This window comes from Choristoneura fumiferana, chromosome 24, assembly GCF_025370935.1.
Source record: "Choristoneura fumiferana chromosome 24, NRCan_CFum_1, whole genome shotgun sequence".
Classification (NCBI taxonomy): Eukaryota; Metazoa; Arthropoda; class Insecta; order Lepidoptera; family Tortricidae; genus Choristoneura; species Choristoneura fumiferana.
The window spans coordinates 1,277,675-1,300,218 of NC_133495.1; the positions used below are offsets into that span (position 1 = coordinate 1,277,675).

At 39.3% G+C, this 22,544-nt stretch overlaps 2 protein-coding genes across 2 annotated transcripts; one reads left to right on the plus strand and one right to left on the minus strand.

The window, feature by feature from the left end:
* The first annotated feature begins 1,188 nt into the window (after window positions 1-1,188).
* On the plus strand, window positions 1,189-4,165 carry LOC141441565 (uncharacterized). The gene is made up of 4 exons (XM_074106335.1): window positions 1,189-1,548; window positions 2,286-2,429; window positions 3,298-3,364; window positions 3,467-4,165. Exons 1-4 carry the CDS (start codon window positions 1,304-1,306, stop codon window positions 3,692-3,694), a joined length of 684 nt encoding a protein of 227 aa, XP_073962436.1. The 5' UTR covers window positions 1,189-1,303; the 3' UTR covers window positions 3,695-4,165.
* Window positions 4,159-22,291, minus strand: LOC141441564 (heparan-alpha-glucosaminide N-acetyltransferase-like). The gene is made up of 10 exons (XM_074106334.1): window positions 21,913-22,291; window positions 18,772-18,991; window positions 15,258-15,381; window positions 14,679-14,855; window positions 13,577-13,748; window positions 12,732-12,805; window positions 11,636-11,766; window positions 10,263-10,430; window positions 9,188-9,411; window positions 4,159-8,636 (listed from the first exon to the last, which is right to left on the minus strand). The coding sequence occupies exons 1-10, from the start codon at window positions 22,160-22,162 to the stop codon at window positions 8,458-8,460; spliced, it is 1,719 nt and encodes a 572-aa protein (XP_073962435.1). The 5' UTR covers window positions 22,163-22,291; the 3' UTR covers window positions 4,159-8,457.
* Between the last annotated feature and the right edge of the window lie 253 nt (window positions 22,292-22,544).

Genomic DNA, 22,544 nt, shown 5'->3' on the forward strand with positions numbered 1-22,544 from the left:
CAATTTAATAATTGTATACAGGAACTCATGTTTGACAAATAAATTATCTTTATCTTTATCATTTGTAACTAATTAACACAAAAGTTATGGCCAGAAAACCAGTTTTTTGGCCTAAAATTGTTCAAATTTCATGCCAAATATCTCGAAAACAATAAACTTTGAAGTAAATATGGGATAAGTACTATATTGCTTAAAGCCGTTGTTGTTAATATAATAATCTACAAAAAACATTAGAAAACTAAGGAATTTAGATCTAAGGTCATAGGGCATGGGATTAACAGAGAGCGTAGTGTGGACCACCACACACAAATCACACAAACCCAACTATCACCACCAGGATAGTTTGGTTTGTGTGATTTGTCGGCTAGTGATCATGATGACGCCGCGTATTTTGCGGCCAAGTAAATACGTTGAATTGTGCCAGTGACGTAAACATTCCACACGCGGCGTCTGTGCGCAAAACAAATATACAATATGTATGTGAATTCATTATAATATTAGCAATAAATATTTTTATGATGTCGTGTTATTTTTATTCTTATCCACTTGAACCTTACAATTAGATAGGTGAACTATACATGGTAAACAATCACGGTAAAAAAGGTAAACAATCTCGACGAGTTTTTTTTTATTAAAAGACGTTTTAAGAACAGTAGATAACTATTACTTATGACACAAAAATAATGTAAATGATCATACGAGTATGTCCTTGCTAATCGTTACATATTTGTTGTGACTTATTTTTCAATAAAAAGACACGTCAAGATCGCTTACCTACTTTCTAATGCTAAAAAAAATGAAGTATAGTATAGGTACGAGTATAACTACATAAAAGTAGCTAAACTTTCGTTTATAATTTTTATTATCGATCGTCAACCGAAAAGCAAATCAGAAAGAAAAGCTAGTCGGAACATAAAGTAAATCGTCAATTACTGGCTACCTTTCAATAACTGGCTACCTTATATACTAAAAAAATAATAATTTATAGGTGACCAGAATTCATTTTAGTATAAGGTGAGCAGTTACTGAAGGGTGGCCGGTAATTGACACCTTGTACTAAAAATTTAGGTACTTTATTTACAGGTGACGAAAATTTATTTTTAGTGTAAGCTGGCCAGTCATTGAACGATGACCAGTAATTGACGATTTACCCTACTACAAAAACAAGCCTATAATACTTATTCGTAGGTGCCACAACCGTGCATAACGTACCAAAACCAATTGCCTATACACATCCAATGTTAACACAAGTGTCTTCTACTTGGTGTAATTATCTTATTATATCTCCAACCGCGACGCCACCATGTACAAATTAGCCGCTTTACTCTTTTTAACAACTGGTTTGGCTAAAATTATAAATCCTAAATACGATTATATACAGTTTGAGCACTCGAATAGTCTCGTTCAGCTGAAGATTGCCTCTAAACCGGGACCTGTTGGGTCGGCTTGGGTTCTGAGGTTGGAGGGTGATGTGGACGCGCTGAAACTGAGGGCGGCGACTCCGACTGAGGTGGAAGAGGTGTTCCCTGCTTCGAAGTTTAATGATAGGTGAGGATTTGGACACTATTTTTTATGGGTGTTTCACCTTAAGGGCCAAAGGCACTAAGGTGTCCAGGCCGGGTAATAAAACACGGATTTGAAAATATTTGTATTCAGGCGTAACAACATTATAAAAAAAAAAAAACAACTAAATCGGTTCGGCGATTGAAGCGTAAAGAGGTAGGTAACAGACGGGCAAAGTTACTTTCGCATTAATGTATTGCGGGGTTGGCCAGAATAGGTAGATCTTTTTCCAGGCAGATGTTATGCCTGGTATGTCTGGGAAACTAAGGTTTGCCTCTCAGGTAGTGTCTTGGGTTCGATCCGAGGCTCGCACAAAATTAACCTATGCACAAAATTATACTTGAAATTTACCATGACCTTTTCGGTAAAGGATAATGTCGTGAGGAAACCTGAATAACCTGCGAACCAATTCAATGGTGTGTGTGAAATTCCCAATCTGAACTGAGTAACTGCAGCCCATGTCCTCTCTATCTGGGAGGAGGCTTGTATCTAGCCCACGATCAAGGTAGAGCGAGATTGTCTACACCGCTTCCGCGCCTCTCAAAAGGCATGGGGCCTATACCATAATTTTATTTTGCGTTGGAAGCTGGAAAGTGGCGCCTCTTGTCATCTGGCGCCTAGAGTGACCGCTTCTCTCGCTCCCCAGGGACGGCGCTGGCTGTGCCCAGCAGTGGGGCGTATATACGTAGCCCGGGAGTAATATAATTGTTTGATTATTTTAGCCCCAGTCCTCGTCAAGGAAGACGTCTGAAGAAAGACGACCCAAACAAGTCGCCGATAACCGACGCTGCTCCGAAAATAAAGCCGAAAGATGCCGATGAGAAAGCAATGGTTTCTGAAATCATGAGAGCTATCAATAAATTTGCGTAAGTGTCGGTGGCGTAGAGTGAACATTTTCGTTAGGCACTTCGAAGAGTGAGAGAAGCGTGACGTGTGTTTTGGAACACCTCGCAGTTAGTGTTAGCGTCGTAGTCAGCTGGAAAGAAGGAACTCCTCTACGATGTATGTACCGCAGTGGGGTCATGTTTTTCTGCACCTGACTGTACAAGTAGGGATTAGCTTAGCTATACCTCCTTGTCATCACTGGCGTCACGCAAAGAAAGGTTTTGATATCATAAAAGCATTTTTAAAATACCTGAGGTAAGGGTCTATTCCGTAATGTTTGTCAATGTCGTATTGTTCGTTAGACAATACGGCCTCTGGCCCTATAAGGCCTTCTACGAAGTGAAAAATTCGAGCTTCGTATCTTGCCGTCCCGCTGACTAAAATTATTTAATAAAAGAGTGAGAGGGACGCTACGATACGAACTTCGATTTTCGAATTTCGTAGTAGCCCTCCAGTTTTTTTCTGGCTGTATTTTTGTTGAATTGTGTTGACATCCAACATCCAACCGACATAAGTACCTAAAGCGCCCGGGCGCTCGGGATCGCATACACCATACACCATCTTTTTTAAAGTGAAAACGATTCTGATCCCAATGCGTTCCCAATAAGGCCACAGAAGCCGTATCGCCTAACGTTTCTGAAGCTCGCGATCGCTATCAAATGACAGTTTTGTATGTGAAATGCGAGCGTCAGAAACTCGTCAGAAACGTTAAGCAATACGGCCTCTGTGTCTTAAAGAAGTTACATATGCGTAGCTCCAATGACAATTCTTGTTTTTGATCCGAATCCGCAACAGTAGTACTACTGATGTACTACAGTACTCTACTACTGATGATGATTTAATTTCTAGTTTGACCACCAACACCGAGCCTGATGCATACTTACCAGAAGATGGCCAAAACAGTCCCTCGCTACAGGTTTGTAACGTCTACTTTATTAGGTAGATAAATTTGCATTTCTATGCTCATTTTTGAAATGGTAGTTGATAATTTCTTATAAGTGTATTGAATTATTTACAGTTGTATTTCAAAGACACACACACATCGCTGGTTGTAAAAGCGGAAGGGAGAAGGTGGCAATACGTGATCGGACCTCCGGCTCTCTTCCCCGAGTGGTTTTACGAGGAGCACACGTCCGACGGCCGAGACTCGCAAGGCGCCTTCGTAGAAATACCGAAAAGCGTTAAAATGGAGTTTTATAGTACTCTGTTCCATATGTTAACTATGTTTTTGAGTTTCCCCGTCTAATAGCGAGCGATAATCCCTTTACTTTCCATCATTCTATTAAATTTTAAATTAATTAATTTTATTCATCATTAACCAGACACCAAACCAAAACCACACCAGACGCAAAACTAAAAAAGAAAACAAGTTTAGTATTCTAGAACTGTTTAAAAGTAACTTCAACACTTGGGAACCATTTAAAATCGTGACCAGCCCAAAAATTTCAGTAATGCGTCTGACAAACATAACCTTCTTTCGGGCAAACGATCGGGTAAAAAAACATTGTTTTAAAATTAACCTCATAACCGCAAGTGTCTTATAAATAGAATGAGGCGCATACCTACTGGAAAATAGCAATCCATCTACATAATCACTATCCGGGATATGTCCCAGTGCTAGGCACAGGCCTCCTATCAGAACAAGAGGGCTTGCTTATTTCAGCGCTTTTTGGAAGGTAAAGGTTTTAAAGTTCAAATACAAAACCACGATAAATTTTCAATTGTTTTATTGTTATTAAGTGAAAACTATATCAATGAACAATAGTCTTACCTAACCAGTACATTTCATTTAAACATTTATAAAGAAATCTAACAAAAATTAAAATATTCCTTCTTTAATTATGGTAATTAAGTATTACACGATTGTATGAAATATATAATGGAATAAAAACAAAAAAATAGCTTTCATTAAACGCTTCTACTTCACACGTGTATTTTTATTAACCAGAGATATTTGAAAGGCATTTCAACATACATATGAATTGCATTAATGGTTTTCCATCTTATTTTATCGGAAAAGTTCGTATATAGTGCTAAGTAAGTTTCTTGCGGCGCATTCTTCTTGGCAATGATGGTCTTTCCGAAAGCGCTGGTAGTTTAAAAAATGACGTGTAAAAGTGCCCATTGCGGCCTATTTACTGAATAAATCATTTGAATTTGAATTTATCTAAATTAGCTTGAGTATCCATCATCCAGCTGTATATTTTTCATGTTGACATTTGACAGTAAATAATAAAGTTCCTTAACCCCTCGAGCAACCCAGGCAGATACACGTATGCCTAACGCCACCTGTCAGTGACCAAAAAAAAGTCAGTGAGAGCGACTCTCGCAGTTGCAGACAAACTTCGCTAGGCGCTTGGTGCAACTCCGGGGCGCTCGACGGGTTAATAATGGACATGAAAATGCAATCGCTTGACACTTCGGGTGCCGTCGTATTCCGATTGAAATCCGACCTTTCCCGATGGAGAATCATTATGCAATTCATCTGTATAGTTATAGTGCGAAATGCTTTTACATGTCAAAGCCTTTATGACATATCACATAAGATTGATTTTTACTTGGCCTGTGTAAAAACTTTTTTCACTACATCTATACCTAAATATTACTTTACTCTATAAAAATATACTCTGGCTACTCAAAATACAACTTTCAGGAACCTATCCATCCGCCATCAAGATTTTTGGTTGACTTTTTTTTAGAGCTACGCAAAGAAATGATTAGTGTCCAACTAGAATGTTAATACCTCGGGACTCGTCTGTTTTTTTTTTCTTTTTCCTGAAGATTCAAAAGAGAAAGAAAAAGAAAACCTATCTTCTGTTTTGAATTCCGAACGACATTAGCAAACTATACCTTGACAAGTTGTGCATGACATTCGGTAGAACCCTGTTATAGTCAGCATTTGACGACCGGGTGGCTACATGGTTAGAGAACCTGACTATGAAGCTTGAGGTCCTGGGTTCGAATCCCGGCCGGGGCAGATATTTGTGTGAATAACACGAATGTTTGTTCTCGGGTCTTGGATGTTTAATATGTATTTAAGTATGTATTTATCTATATAAGTATGTTTATCCGTTGCCTAGTATCCATAGTACAAGCTTTGCTTAGTTTGGGACTAGGTCAATTGGTGTCAAGTGTCCCATGATATTTATATATTTTATATTTATTTATCAAAAAAATGTTGATAAGGACAGCAGAGGCTCCCTGCGACAGAGATGTACCGAGTGTTACATAAACTTGTCAAAGTATATTTTAATTGTAAATAAATCACTTCCATATTTTTTCCAGTCCTGCTGCATGACCTAAACGACATGACATAAACGTCATACCTAACAAAGTTTTTTAAATTTTCTTTAGCGCGCACTGGTATGTTTATTCAGACGAACGATAGGTCCCCTTATACCTATACAATATACGTAATTAATATGAAAATGAAAATAATAATAATCCCCAAAAAGAACATCACCTCATTCATTGCCCTATATTGAGCAACGATCGATTATCTAATATATAATTTAAGATTATATCTCCATTTCAATATACGCTATCTTTAACCCTCGGCGCAAAAAGACAGGTGTTGTACAGTCAACGTCATAAATAAGTGATAACTTTTCTGCCTTGTCATTTAACGTCATGTTTGAAAAGACATGAAATTGTGTACCGACTGAAAGCGGCAACGTACAAAAGTGATAACTTATGTATGACGTTGACTTTACTAGAATGTTAATGTCGCTCGGGACTCGTCGGTTTTGTTCGTTTGAGGATTCAAATGAGAAAGAAAAAGAAAACCGATATTAAGATATTATGTTTAGAATTCCGAACGACATAAGCAAAATAGTTTAAGTGTATCTGTGTGTCTGTTCGTAGCTCCTCGACGAATGAATGATGTTTTTTTTTATATATAGTATACATTAGTAAGAATTTTTTGCTCGAAAACGAATGCTTCCGAAACATTCGCCAAAAAGGACTGTCCGTTACAACAATGCCGAATACAGGCACCAAGTGTTAAATATGATTTTTATTATATTATAATATTCATAATCTAACTTTACGCCGTCCGAACGTAATATCCGAAAATTACAATTTTGTAATAAATAGATAAAAAGGCATTTCCATTTATATAATGCCAAATTTTGGCATTTTTCAATGGTAATAATCCCTAATTTATGATAAACTTACACAAAATCACAAGGCGTTCATTCGATTTTATCAACTAAGACTTCTCATACATATTGTTAGTGCAAAATCATAAAAAATGATATATTCAATTATACATTTTATATGGATGATTAGTTAGCATATTATCTCTATTATTAGTTCTTAAAATATTGTCTAAGAAGTAAGTAAATACCATCGTATTTAGGAGACTGTAACCGACCACAAACTCATGCTTAGGCACAAAAATGCTCATAATAATATTCGCTGTCGACTCTACGTCTCCCGTAAGAATACAATTAAATGATACAGGCGCAAATGGATATTCAGCGTTACTGCAGTTTTTTTCGTCATCAACGTTTCGGCAAGTATTATTTAAAGAACGATGCTCAGGTTTTTTTTTATGAAAACTAAAGACACCGATGCTATACAGCGTGATCAAAATGCTTGCGACGTGTCCTTCCGTTATGTTACTAAACGTGGGTTAGTAATGACGTTTAACCGACCGTTAAAAACACTCGAATATTCGCCTAAATATCCAAACAGAAATGAAATAGTCAATATAAAAAAATAGGCCACTATTAAGTGGTACTCATCACCAGTAAAAGACAAGAAATTGTTGCAATACCTATGCATAAGGCATATTAGTTGATCATGCATTAGAAGTGTTCAGTAATAATTAGATACATGTTGTGAATCGATATTAAACTTATTACCACACAATAGGGTAGGGGTGGCCAACTTGATTAGACCCAAGATCTACTGTTTACTGACGAAACCCTAAGCGATCTACCAATTACATACTTCTCGAACTATTCTGTTGCATTTAAGATTGTTTAGTTGTAGTTGGTTAGGGTCACGGGACCAGATTTGTCGCTGCAAGCGAGCGTCGAGCGGCTAGATGAGGTTGCACCTTTAAAGCCAATTGTCACAAATTGCAAACTTTAATTTTGTATGTAATCTTATTTAATGTGTTTTGTGGCAACAAACGTTTTTTTCTTACAGAATAGTTCAGTATTTATATTTTTTACCTTACCACGATCGACTGGACTAATAGTCGGAAATTAGACTACTTTCAACTAACTATAACTGATGTTTAGTAGCTTCTTGTAGCAAATTTAAATTTAAGAAACGGAAATTCAATCCTCATACGAAACTGTGAGAAGTTTCTGAAATTTTCCTATGTGAAAAATTCTGCAATTTTGGAAAGTTTTCTTTGGCACATCAGTGCTTATGGCACCATGGCCGTCGAGTTTGCAAGTGGGCCAATCAACTTTTTTACCGACACTAATCTGTCCGCGACATTTTTCAAACAATTGTAGATTTTTGTAAGTAAACATGTTTTTTCTGTAATTTAATAGATGGTGTACATGAATACATGCCATCCTACGTAAGTTCAACCTATTAAACCGTGAAATATCTTGTTGGAAGTATGATTTTTCGGTAACGCCAGAGACAATTTTGGTAACGCAGGAGACGCCCAAAGTGTCGATAAAATAGTTGATTGGCCCAAGTATTAGGGAATATTACCTACTGCAATGTTCTGCCGTCAGAATGCAGCACTAGCACAAACCGTAAATAGTTTTAAGAGTATCTTAAATGTTTTTTAAATATCCGCAGGTTGTCATAATATCATAGTACGAGTATATCAATTATTTTTTTGGAAAATATAGCTCTATCGTTGCTATCGATGTAAATAAAATATGTCATGATCTTGATACATCATGGCGACAAACTATAAAGAGACTTGACGTCGTCATGGCAGTTTGTTTACGGTCTGTGCTAGAGTCGCCCCCTGCGGAGAGCTTTGCGTAACATTCCGTATTACAGCGTGATAGAACTAAGCAGAGTGTTAGTTTAGAGCGTGATGAAGATCCGTTTCCGGTGCAATGCGACGGCGACAGCGAGCCAGAGCAGCATGGCGGCGGCGTGCGTGGCCAGCAGCTGCGCGTGCGTGGCGGCCGGCACGTGCACGTGCAACGGGAAGTGGCGCTTTAGGAGCTCGCTGCCGATGTACAGGAACAGAGCGTTTTGACCTAAAGGTGTAAAATTAAATTTGATTTAATTAATCCGTAATGCCAATGTTTAATTGATTCCAGCCGTGGTGGCCTAGTGGTTTGACCTATCGTCTCTCAAGCAGAGGTTCGTGGGTTCATACCCCGGCCCGCACCTCCCGCACCCGCTCCCGGGAAAGGACATAGGATAATTTTGGGAAATAAAAAAATTGACAAATACCATATTGCACGTTTGTGCCATGGATGAAAAAGTAGTGGTAGCAACAAAGATATGGATACAGCCAAAGTGATGTATTAATATCTTTGTTGCTGACTGTACAATCTAGGGTGTAAGACCACATTATTTACCTGATGGTACATACATTAAGACGTGGTGGCCTAGTCCGTGGCCAAATCCGGACTAGCACCTCTGAGTTTTTCGAAATTCATGTGCGGAGAAATTCAATGGTGCGTGTGAAGTTCCCACGCATGGGAACTACGGCCCGGTACCTTTCATTTTGAGAGGAGGCCTGTGCCCAGCAGTGGGACGTATATAGACTAGGATGATGATGAATTGATGATGTTAAACTCACCAGCGTAATACAGCGGCCGGCCGCCCCACTTCATCTTCAAGTCAACCAGGAAGTACAGCACGGCTTGCAGCCCGAAGGCCAGGGCGGCGGTGACGAGGCAGTAAGACACGGACCACAGGTTCTTGTTGATCGGGATGACGCCGCCGTTCCGGGAGAACATGGCGAGGGCGCCGCCCGTCACGCCGAACACCAGCGACCAGAATACCCAGCGCATTATGCGGGCCCTGACAAAATATTTTTTCACACATCTTCAGAAAAGTAACTTTTCCTCCCTGACGAGAGGGAGCAAAGTGCAACTTTTCTGTTCAAGGCTTTTCTAAGTGTTTTATTGCAAATGCCATTTTTTGAAGTTGATAATTGTAAAGCCTCGCCATTTTCTATGCTGATTGTTCTTTAATAATAGTTAAAATATTTTTTTTTCAAGTTTCTTAATGCTCGGTGTGAAAAGTTGTATGAGCCACTCGGGAGCAAAATTATTTTCATCTTGGGCGTTAACACTTGAATCCCTCATTACGCTCAGGATTCTATTGCAGAATCCTTCTCTACATTCTGGATTCAATGTACGCCCTCGCCGTAAATACACCATTTTGCTCCCTTGTGACACAAATAACTATTTCACCTCAGCACCTCAACAAACAGGCAGGGTTTGCTATTAAAAATAAGTGAGCAAGAAGAATGCGCCGCAAGAAACTTGGCAGAAACTTGTTTTTACAAGCTTTTATTTAGTTTCACCTGTCCCGATGTCTGTCTGTACTTAATCAAATATTGAAAGTTAAATTTGACCAACTTTCAGTAGTCAGATTGACTTGAAATTTGGAATACTTATGTTAATCGCGTGACATTACAATAATCTAGTAGCGACATCCTGGTAGTCCAGCCAGGATCGTCTCCGCAGGACGGAACTCTTCAACGGTTAACGGTCGACTTGAAATTTGGTACGCAAATGTGTTTGGGTGACAATGCAAGTACAGTCAGCAAAAAAAGCTTGTATTATAAATGAAATTTTTATGTTTAGGTTATTTAATTTTTAGTTTTTTGCCATCTCGGTTAGGGACCCTATAAACCGGTGCTATACCTGGCGTGGTTATAAGCGAGCATGATCCTTGTGGCGTGGGCGCCGGCCTGCACGACCAACAGTCCCGACAGTATCCCGAGCAAGCCTTCCGGGTCGTGCGGCAGTCTTGTGTGGTACACGTCGCGGAAGGTGCCCTTCTGGTACAGGTGAGATTCGCCGAGGATCAGTCTGGAAAGGACACGGTCATTAATCTATTTTTCTTTTTATAATCTAAAACCATTTTGATATAAGGTAAACGTACGAGTGCCCGTCACTATAACAATAGTGACGGGCACTCTACTTGAGGTGGTAGGAACCTGTGCAAGTCCGCCCGGATTGCTACCACCAATCTGCTCCGCTATCCTGCCGTTGAAGCAGCAGTGCTTGCATTGTTGTGTGTATGACAGCCGGTGAAAATTACGCACGTGAGGTATCCCATCTTAGGCCTCTAGGTTGGCAACGGCGTCTGCAATACCCCTGGTTGTTGGCAGATGTTTATGGGCGGTGGTGATCTCTTACCAATCAGGAGACCCACTTGCTCGTTTTGCCATCCAGTCGTATAAAAACAAAAAATGGCATCTTTAAATTTTATGTTAGTTAGCAATAGAGCAGGGTGTCGTCTATTGGGCATTAGCGGGTCGAGTCTCGGACATCTACCTTAAATGTTTTTTTTTTTATCGTGAGACTAGATTCCATTTTTGACGACATTCAGGACGGACAGTTTTCTTTGTTGGTTTATTTCAAATAGGTATTTTTGCTTGGTAGTATAATTTCGAGTGGTTGTTTTCTATTTGTAGACCTTGTATAATCTGAAATGACGTGACCCACCGCCGCATTTACGCACATGAGCAAATTTAAAATACAGACGGCATACACACATAAATGGCATCGTTATTTGTCAATCTGTACCCCCTTATACTCGGAGAGTTTGTCGGATTTGTTGACCAACTAGTCATAATTGATCTCAACGCGCGAGAGAGCGGACATCTTGTTTCATACAACGCGCCAGCACTGCTCCGTACAGTGAACATTGTCGGATTTATCATGCGATTTGTCGATCGTGATGTTTTCGCACACTGATCATAGTTCACCGAATAGTCAGCGCTCCCAAACAGATGAAGAGCTAGTTATAGTTTCACAAATAAACTGATTCAGTAGAGAGGCGCGTTATTTTAGCTTCAACAAGCTGTAGCCAATGACAGTAAAGGTAAGCGTTCACTTGTCGGTATCGTACGCATCGGACGCATCGCACGCAACGGATCACAGTATTCTTTGTATAGAAACTCATATAAGTGCGTCCACCTGTCCGCATCGCACATTTCTATACAAAACAACAAATCCGATACGTCCGAAGCGTACGATGCTGATCAGTGGACGCCTACCTTTAGTCATACCTGTCAATGTATCCAGCTATTCCGCCGGTGCAGTTCTCCAGATTGTGTCCGTGGTCGGAGAGATGCAGCCCCCCGGGGCCGGCGTACCCGCGGGGGCAGCCCGGCGCCGCCACCGTCAACGTTATGCAGATCTAAACAACAAAGGTCACAATGTTAATGAGACTGTTGACTGCAATTTCGTCATAGGAAAGTGAAGTAGTCATATTGGTTGCTTTTTCCCGCACTCTAGCTTAGCTACGTCGTACAGTCATCATCATCATCCCAGCCTATATACGTCCCACTGCTGGGCACAGGCCTCCTCTCAGAACAAGAGGGCTTGGGCCATAGTTCCCACGCGGGCCCAGTGCGGATTGGGAACTTCGCACGCACCATTGAATTGCTTCGCAGGTTTGTGCAGGTTTCCTCACGATGTTTTCCTACACCGCAAAGCTCGTGGTTAAATTCAAAATGTAATTCCGCATGAATTTCGAAAAACTCAGAGGTGCGAGCCGGGGTTTGAACCCACGACCCTCTGCTTGAGAGGCGATAGGTCAAACCACCAGGCCACCACGGCTACACTATCTATCTCTATTAGTCTATCCATCTATAAGGGACACAAAAACAGGTTTTAAATGCTACTAATATTATAAATGCGAAAGTTTGTAAGTCTGTTTGTTTGTTTGTTTGTTTGTTACTTCATCACGTCTAAACCACTAAACCGATTTAAATGAAATTCGGAACACAGATAGTTTGAATCCCGGAGAAAGTCATAGGAAACTTTTTATCCCGGAAAATTGCATAGTTTCCGCGGGATAGCGATAAACGAATTTTGCGCGGACGGAGTCGCGGGCAACGGCTAGTAATATATAGATGGTCTAGAAGACAAATATGTACTAAAAATAAGTGCACAATATTGCCCTCAGCAGATTTGTCTTCTAGCTAGACCATCCAAACATCGAAGATCTAATTAGACCATATATAAAGTAATAAATCAAAGGCACTGCACATTTTTCACCACTGGACCACTGGAAGTTATGACTAAACACAAACTAACAAATATAGAAAATAGGGATTTTCCAAATATAGGGAATAAAAGAGTTTTTTTTTTGTATCATACCTGAACAGCTACTAACAAGAGAGTAGCGAGCCACTGCTGCCAACCGGCCGCGATGTCGCGGAAGAGAGATCGTCCTGTGAAAAATAAATTAAATTGTTAACAATGGTCTATTTGACCTACAAATAAAAGAGACTCCAATTTGTTTGAAGAGCTATCCTCACTTCTTGGGGACAATAGAGATACCGAGATCTTTAATAATAATAATAAATTTATTTATTCAGATAACTAGGATCCATCAGTTGTTAGTATTACCGTATTACTTATAAATATGTTAGGTACATGGTTTTAGTTAAATTAAGGACTTTAATAATATTATATAATAGGATTGAAGGACTTTAAGGGACTTCGAATAGTAGATTGTACAACAAATTAAATTAATAATTAATTTTATGAGCATAAAATGAAATAGCAACAGTGGAAACAATTGTTCACTTTCTATGTACCTTTTATTTTTCATGCATTATTACATAATTATATTTTTTAATTTTATTGCTTTATTTTGCTTGATTCGATTAATTTTTTGTTTCATATAAATTAAAAATTATTAAAAAAATTATGTAGAAACTTTTCTGTTTGTGGCTATTGACACCTGATTACCTTGGTCTTAGACGAAAATTTTACTTTATGCACTAGAGCATAAAATGTCATCCACCATAAACACGAACTTTACGAGCATGAGGAGTGAAAAATTTATTTGTGTTTATCCGTCAATAGCCATTGTTAATAAAGCGCTATTGATCTGGCCTGATATTCTGGCTGGTCCGCATGAAGGCGCGTTCCAGCCCCCCCCCCCCCACTATGAAGTACAACCACCACCAACATGTCTCACTACTGGAGCCACTGACCTGGCGTGATGTTCTGGCTGGTCCGCATGAAGGCACACTCCAAAGCCCCCACTATGAAGTACATGGCCGCTAGTCGCTGCAGCACACCCGGCAGCCTCACATCAGTCCAAGACACGTTCACTGAACCCAGCACTACGCCCGCTAGAGACATTAGCAGTGAGCGACGGGCCACCTGAAAAAGTAATAACATGGAAATCCAGGCAACCCATTTGAAATCTCTATAAATAAAGTTAGTTAAACCATTCTATAACACAAGAACGGCTAGACAGATTTGAAGTAAAGTAAGTAAGGAGGTAACTGCCCTGAAATTAACATATGGGCTACTTTTTACCCGATTACCCCAAAAAAAGAGGGTAATGTTTTTAGTATATCTAATAAACTGCGAGTAGTCCGCGACGTAGTACCATCTCAATGACAAAAACTGTCAAATCGATTGGTTTCAATAATTCCAGATCATCCGGTCTACTTAATATTTTTTTGCATTCATTTTATTACGTTAAATCCTACGGTTTAGCTAAAAGTTAACACGATATTCATTGCCTTTAGGCGGTACGAAGTTCGCCGGGTCAGCTAGTTTATAAATAAACACTATTAGATAATAATCTAACACATAAACATTGTTATAAACAAATGAGACGAGCATTATGTTTCTAATACTATGTGTTATGTATCTTAGAAAAAAAAATAGTATTAAATGCAAAATGATTTATATAACATTAATGTAATATTGATTGTAATTTAATTATTTCCTATTTTCTTTTTTTATAATTATTTAAAGTCAAAATTTGTGTGCTGAAAGGCAAGACATGAAGGACAGGACATCAAATTATTGTACATCTATATATTCAATTTAACAATTGTACATAGGAACTCATGTTTGACAAATAAATTATTTTTATCTTTATCTTTAGATTTCAAAGGGTTAATTTTTTTTTATTATTATTTAGAAACAAACAGTCTTACACAATCATTTTGCATTTTAGCTAAAGCTACGAATTAGTTTTATATAAATATACCTATAGTTCCCTATAAAAAATTGAATATTAAGTACAGTTAACTTTTGTTAATTTGTGTATGTTTTACAATCAGTCATCTTAGATACCTGTTGGAGCGCAGTGAGCCTCGGCAGCGAGGTCCTCAGCCTGGCGTTGAGCGAGAGCACCAAGGCCTGTCCCATGGCGAAGGCAAACCACGGGAACACGACGTCAGCCACCGTCAGACCGTTCCATGTGGAGTGCGAGAACACCCCGTAGCCGCCGCCGCCCGCGTTCACAAAGATCTGTGTCACAATAGTAGATTTATAACAAGAGCACAAAACGAGTCATTTTACCCGAGACGTTCATATACCCGAACTTCGCCGTTTCGAGGGTAAAATGGGTTTAATGCTCGAGTTTTACGCCCTGAATTTTATTTTTTTACTTACTAAGTACCTTTTATTTTTCATGCAATGCTGTTAATTTAGTTTTATTTATTAAATACGATTTTTTTAAAAGACTAACTTGTATTGCGGCTGTTGGCACATGATTGCTTTGGTCTTAGACGAAGATTTTACTTTACGCACTAGAGCAAACTTTTCCGACAAAATACGATGGGATTACATTATGCACATCTCTAAGTCATTATATCGCAAGACAGATTTTCAGATTAGGTAAACGCTCTATCCCGTAATAAGTGGCCTCACCATGAGAGCAAGCGCGAACCCTCTGAAGATATCGAGCGAGCGCAGCCGCGAGCGAGTGGGCGAGCGCGGCACGCTCGCTTCCGTCGTCAGCACGCGCGTCTCAGAACCAAGCTCGTTGTCCTCCCTGCGGACAACCAATAACCCAGTTATTAGTTTACTAGTCTGTCTTCATATCTTTACATCACATTTTTTCCTAAACAGTGTCGTAACATGTCGGCTAACTTGGTTTCAACTCCCTAAATAAAACCCAAAGCCAAACCCTTTTTTTGCGTATAACGCCCAAGGGAGTTATGAGTTGTTGTCTGTACTGATGCTGGCCGCGGCGCTATTAAACTCGAGTACGCCGCCGACAAGCACGGCAGTCACTTAAAACGTAATATTTTTTGGCTTACAAATATACAATTTTACTCACAAATGTGATGAAAAACATTATGTCGCACGGGCGTTATTGGAATTACGAGCGTCGGCACATTTAAGCCCTCAGTCTTCGACTTCGAGCTTTTAATAGACTTTCGTTCGTAATACCTTATTTACCCCCCTTTAGACACAATACTTGTGATGTATACATATCATTTAATAATATTGTAAATCTGTTTTATAAAAATATATATACCTCGTTGAGTTTCTTGCCGGTTCTTCTCAGCAGAGGTTTTTCCCCGGTGTGGATTTTTTTTGACATTCGTAAGTGCTTGTTATAGCCTAAATTGAATAAAGATATTTTGACTTTGACTTTGAAAGTACTATAAAGCTCGTAGGTACAAAGCCAGATAGCCTCGCGCTTGCAATTTATGTTTTTTTATTTATTCGACTGGATGGCAAACGAGCAAGTGAGTCTCCTGATGGTAAGTGATCACCACCGCCCATAAACATCTGCAACACCAGGGGTATTGCAGATGCGTTGCCAACCTAGAGGCCTAAGATGGGATGCCTCAAGTGCCAGTAATTTCAACGGCTGTCTTACTCTCCACGCCGAAACAACAGTGCAAGCACTGCTGCTTAACGGCAGGATTAGCGAGCAAGATGGTGGTAGCAATCCGGGCGGACCTTGCACGAGGTCCTACCACCTGCAACTATGTGACATACTATTCCTCTTCTTATTAACTCTGTGGAAGAGTGATGGCCCCTCCCGTAATTAACTTATCATAGAGTGCAAGTTGCATGCTATGGTGCTCTTGTTTTTATCATTAGAGTCTATGTAGGATGTTCCATAGATTTCATAATTGCCCCTATTTATGAAATACTCTTCTTGAATGAGATATCAAGCTAGAGTAGGACCAGCGAGTCTTGGCATTAGCAATGTAAAGCAAACCTTGTTCTGGCAACACTAAAATCAAGTCCGGCAAGCAGCAATGTAAAGGAGCGGCCACACCGCTGCTTAAAAAACGGTGACGGTACGGAATCGCAGTGACGCACCGTATGCGCACCGTTTTTTTTGCATGCTTTCCACACCGCTGCTTAAAATACGCAAACGGTGCGGAATCGCAGTGACGGGCCGTAAACGTCACGACTTTTGTTCGGCAAAGACCTGAAGTTTACGACACGTCACTGCGATTCCGTTTTTTAAGCAGCGGCTTGGTCGCAACTAAAATCGTAATTGAATCGAAAAATATAAAGCTATATGCATGCTCACTAAATAGGTACGTAATATTGAAAAAGCTTCAACTTTTCCCCATCAATGTCCGTGATGCAGTTAAAAAGATATTTCATTTGTAGGGTTTGAATTTCTGAAATCGGATTTTGACTAAGGCTCAGATGATTCTAAAATTTAGAATCTAAATGAATTAGAACTAATGTTTTTTATGTTTCTGTTTTCATTCATTTTCATTTTGTACAATGTTTGCGCGCATGTGTGAGCTCCCTATTACATATTTGTGTCGGATATTTTTTAACTTGCCAGTGCTTTTTTTTTATTTTGCCGCCATGCTGCCACGATTCGCTGGTCACACTCTATGAGACTCATGCAGATGTGTGTCGTGTGGGTAGTTTCAAATGTTAGCACCGCAAGTGGGCGCCAGTATAGCTATTTTTTTTTATTCGACTGGATGGCAAACGAGCAAGTGGGTCTCCTGATGATCAGAGATCACCACCGCCCATAGACACCTGCAACACCAGGGGGATTACAGATGCGTGAACCTAGAGGCCTAAGATGGGATACCTCAAGTGCCAGTAATTTCACCGGCTGTCTTGCTCTCGACGCCGAAACACAACAGTGCAAGCACTGTTGCTTCACGGCAGGATTAGCGAGCAAGATGGTGGTAGCAATCCGGACGAACCTTGGGAGTACTTTTTTTTATGAGAAAGCTATTGAACCCAATTTGATATAGCAAAATGCATGATATTTAAACTTTTTTTGTAATTTCCATGCTTCCCTACCCTGTGGGGCCCGGTTGTAATTCGGTGCTCTGGCGCCCAGTTGCGGACAGATGTAGTGGGGTTAACACCTGGTTTCTGCGGGAGTGACTGTGCAAATTTATTTATTTTATTTTCATACCAGATAATACTTTCAAATTTGTTTGATATTTTACAGCGTAGGTACAATTTAATCATTTTAATTTCAGATTTATTTTATTAGTCTTCCCGTTCGCAGTCAGACATATTAGAATAGACATGAAGGTTGCGAAATGGACGCCAGCCTAGCTCTATAGAGGTATTCCACCCTAGTCCTCAAAGTAGGCCATGTCCATGAGTTTCCACCCTCCACCAAGTGGGCTGCGAGCTCGTCTGTCTACTTATATTTTATGTATATGTGTTGTAGCTAGTCATTAAAACGGACACTAAACGGAACGCAAGAGCGCCACCTAGCGGCATAGAACATGCAACTTTCATTTCGCGCGCGCTGTAGTCTGTAGTCACTGTCAATCGAGCCGCCGAACAGTAAGGACGTCGTCACGGAACTGTCCTACGTTTCGCTTAGTGTTTTAATACCTACCGAATGCCTAGACTACTGTCTATTCTGATTTGTAATAAACTAAATTGTGGCCACCGTTGTGGCAAATAAATTGAGGCGGAATCGGTTGTAATATTAGAGCTAACATAAAAGAGTCTGCATACAATACCGCGCCCCGCTTTTTTCACGCGCGGTATTCTATGCGGTCTCTTTGATGTTAGCTCGAATATTACAATTACAACCGAACGTCGTGTTCCGGCGGTTCCGGGGCACCATGACGCAGATGAATGCGACGTCAGGGACGGTGACACAAAAGTTTTGTCACCAAATTAGTTTTGATTATATATAAGTCAAATTGAAAACACAAACTGAAATATAGATGCACAGAAAAAACAGAAAAATAAGACCATCACTGGGAATCGAACCCAGGTCCTCGGTAATCCGTACCGCGTGCTATACCGCTACACCACTGATGGTCAACGGTACTGACACGAATTTCCCTATGCACCTCATAGAAAAAAAAAAAAATCTTAATATATAAGTCAGTCTGTAAGGTATTTATTGTATGGGCTAAGTTGCCCGTAATAAATGGATTTATTATTATTATTATCTAGTATTAAGTCTCACCTGGCAAAGTATCTGGCATACAAGCGTCCAGCGATAATCCTCTTGCCTATCCCCTTGACAATGTACCACAGAGTGGCCATGGACAAGAGGATGACGACGGCAGTCAAGATCGGGAGGGACGCCGCGTCGGGCTCTGCTGTCATCCGGGGGAGGCATTCGGTCTTCGTCACTTCGGAGAGGTTGAGGCTGTATTGGCCGAATTCACAGAACTGGTAGGTGCCTGAAAAGAGTACCAGTACATATGTAGTGTTTTTTTTTATATAAGAGGGGGCAAACGAGCATGCGGGTCGGATGATGGAAAGCAATCACTGCCGCCCATGTCATGTCAACACGAGCAGTATCACAGGTACTTTACCGGCCCTAATTGATAGTCCATAGTCCATAATAAGCATAATTATCGTGCTCTCGCAGTTAGCTTCAGTACCCATCGTACCGTTTTAATTGCCGTGATACGAAAATGTTATTCATAATAATGCCTAATCGATTGACACTTTAGGTGCCGTCGTATTAGAGCTTGTGCACACTAGCGTTTTGCCAGCGGTTTTTCGGCGGAGCGGTAACGCGGCGTGCACGCGGCGAGCACGCTGCGTTACCTCCGCGATTACTTGCCGCCAGCGCGCCGCCGCGGTGACGCGGTCCGTATATGACCGTACATGGCTTAATCGTCGCGTCCACACGAAGGCACCGCGGCGGCTCGCAGGCGGCGAATAATCGCGCAGATACTGCAGCGGATATTGGGATATTGAACCGAAGTTCAACCGTATTTTTTTTTATTTTTACCAAATGTTCAGCCGAAGTTTGTTTTCGGTTCAAACCACTTTCGGCCCATCACTAATTTATACACATAAGTTATAGTATGCAATGTCCGTTACTTGTTTAATACAATCTTACTAATATTATAAATGCGAAAGTTTGTATGGATGGATGTTTGGATGTTTGTTACTCTTTCACGCACCCTGAATTAACATATAGGCTACTTTTTAGCCCGAAATAATGTATGGTTAATGTGGGATCAAAAAAGGTTTAAGCTACATACCAATTATGCGCTAGCGAAACCGCGTGCAAAAGCTAGTGTATAATTAGCTAGAGTAATAAAAAATTCAATTCAGTCAGTCAATTAGTTAAAGTTCTGCGTGACATCAAGATGTGTAACAATTTTTACATTGTGTCTTCATTGTGTGGACATCGAGTCTTTCAATGAGGCTGGCATAGTCACACAGGTGCACTTAAGCCTCAAAAAAAAAATTTACAGTGACATCAGGGCCTCCACTCTCAAACTTTGACGCGCTACATCTTTGTAATATTTTGTTTGATTGATAAAAGAAAAAATGTGTTCAATATTTTCTCATAATCTAACTGACAGACTAACCCCCTGTTTCACCATTCATTAATTAAATTTATTTGACGGATAAATGTGATGCTGTCTCTGTTTGTTTAATTCAAATAGACGAGACAAACACTGAAGTATCCATTGTAAACAAAAACCTATATAAGGTATGTTTATTGTTTATACAAACATGACTCAAGCAACCATCAGGTTACAAGATAAAACAGCCACATAATTAGATTATCTCTGTATGCATGTCATCCCTGATTTTATAATCCAATATTTCATTTACGAGGTTTATATGATAATTTTTTTTGATCTGTGTTAAAAATAAAGTTGTGTTAAATATTTGTGATGTATAGATATCATTTAATAATATTGTAAATATGTTGAAAAAAAATATACCTTGTTGAGTTTCTTGCCGGATTCTTCTTAACAGAGGTTTTTCCGAAACGGTGGTAGATTTTTTTTGACATTCATAAGTGCTTGTTATAGCCTAAATTGAATAAAGATATTTTGACTTAACTTGACTTTGACCCGGAAAATGGAAAACCCATAAGTGATCAGTTTTAAATCCATCCCATCTTACTTTATTCAAAGGTAATGATAGTGCCTACATGAGACAAAGATGTGCCTAGATGAGTTAAGCAAAATTCACATCCTATACTTTTAAAGCATAAATCTATAGGGATTGCCATAAAAATCTAATTTCAGTAACAAACACATATTTTATGGAGATGGGCCGAATGTGGTTTGAACCTAATGCAAACTTGGGCAGAACATTTGGTAAAAATAGAAGATTCTGCCGTATTTCGGCCGAACTTCGGTTTAATGACCTGCCTTTAGTTAAAAAGTTAAATTTCATTGTTGAAAACACCCTTTAATAATTTAAAAATACAATATGTTTCTCAGTGTGTGAAAATTGTGAAGCAAAAAATATTTTTTTTAGTTAATTTTATGAATTGTATTCAAGATGTTTATTAAAAGAAAAGGTTTATTTAGCTTTTGTTGCATCTATTACTGATATGATATGACAGACATGCTTTCTATTAATTTCAGTCGAAATAGTACAAGTAGGTGGGTTGTTTTTTTTTAGTGCCGAAACTTCGGCATTTAAACCGAATTTCGGCCGAATGCCGAAGTTTGGCTGAAGCTGCCGAAATTCGGTTAAACCCTAATGTAATACAAATTTCGGCCCATCCCTAATAATATTGTAACATATAAACATTTTATTATTAAAATGACAGAAAGATGATTAAAAATATAAAAACTTTTTTTTTTCATTTTAACTTAATCATAAAAATATAAGAAAAACAGAAATCTTTTAATGCTGTTTTGTTTTTTTTTTTTTTAATAAAGGAAGATATCCTTTGAAAGAGTAAAATTAAGTGGCTACCATACTTGCATTAATGCAATGTTTTTACTTAGTGAACTTAATATCAAATATGATTATTATGGGTGATTAATTGGAATTTAATCTATTAATTAAGAATTTGTAAAGAATGTCATTTTATCATAATCCATTTATCTACAATCCTTTATCCATTATAGGGTAGATTTGAAACGCACAGACTTCTGTAGTAGGTAGTATATATGTACGGCGTACGCTATAAAGATAAATGGTCCCTATCACTTAGCATGAAAACAAAGAGCCTTAATGCAATTTGCATTTGCAACATCATAACAAGGTAACCTTGCACCCATATAATGACATTACGAGTGTAACAGAGACCGAAATATGCGTAAAATGAGTAAGTAAAATCTGCAATTAGGTACAATAGCTGCCCCCCTATGAAACATCAAAGCAAACTTACCATTGCATATTTGTCCGTTCCCATTCTTCACCGCGTATCGCAGAGGACTCAATGTTTCCAACACGATGCCCCCAGAAATCGGCAATTCCACCGTCTTCAACAACTTACAACCCTCACATTCTTCGTACTGACTCCAAAAGCTTATTTCTTCACTTGTTATTATTTGCAGACATGCCTGGTCGTAGCGCAGCGTCGTGCCATTGCAGCTCCTTATAAAGGCGCCCACGTTTTCAAATTTGCCCAACGACATATTTTATTTCAACACTGCATCGGTTCTTTGATGTATTTTGCCACAAAACAAAGCGGGTTTTCTTTCGTGATTTCGTGATTCAGGGTATTTAGAAATAAATACGACGAACTGTCAAACAAAACTGTGTCATTGAACGAATGGAATGAATCATCGTATCGGATCGGATCGGGGATCGGACCATGGACGTGATCAGTAGGGCTAAACGAAATTCGAAGTTCGTATGGTACTGTCCCTCTCACTCTCGTATGAAATAATGTTAGCGTCAACGGAACGGTACGATACGAACTTCGATTTTCGTAGTAGCCCTACAGAAAGAATGAAATGAAACGATCATGGATGATTGAAATCGATTGAATGGGTGCAATAATGTTGCCGATTTAGT

What these genes read in the sequence shown, in the direction of transcription:
- LOC141441564 (XM_074106334.1), bottom strand. Translation starts at nt 22,162, where the DNA reads ATGTCGTTGGGCAAATTTGAAAACGTGGGCGCCTTTATAAGGAGCTGC. An exon ending in GGCTCACTGCGCTCCAACAG is followed by an intron (nt 13,749 to 14,678) that starts GTATCTAAGATG and finishes TTACTTTTTCAG; the next exon opens with GTGGCCCGTCGCTCACTGCT. An exon ending in ATAGCTGGATACATTGACAG is followed by an intron (nt 10,431 to 11,635) that starts GTATGACTAAAG and finishes TGTCCTTTCCAG; the next exon opens with ACTGATCCTCGGCGAATCTC.
- LOC141441565 (XM_074106335.1), top strand. Translation starts at nt 1,304, where the DNA reads ATGTACAAATTAGCCGCTTTACTCTTTTTAACAACTGGTTTGGCTAAA. An exon ending in AGAGCTATCAATAAATTTGC is followed by an intron (nt 2,430 to 3,297) that starts GTAAGTGTCGGT and finishes TTTAATTTCTAG; the next exon opens with TTTGACCACCAACACCGAGC. An exon ending in AAAACAGTCCCTCGCTACAG is followed by an intron (nt 3,365 to 3,466) that starts GTTTGTAACGTC and finishes AATTATTTACAG; the next exon opens with TTGTATTTCAAAGACACACA.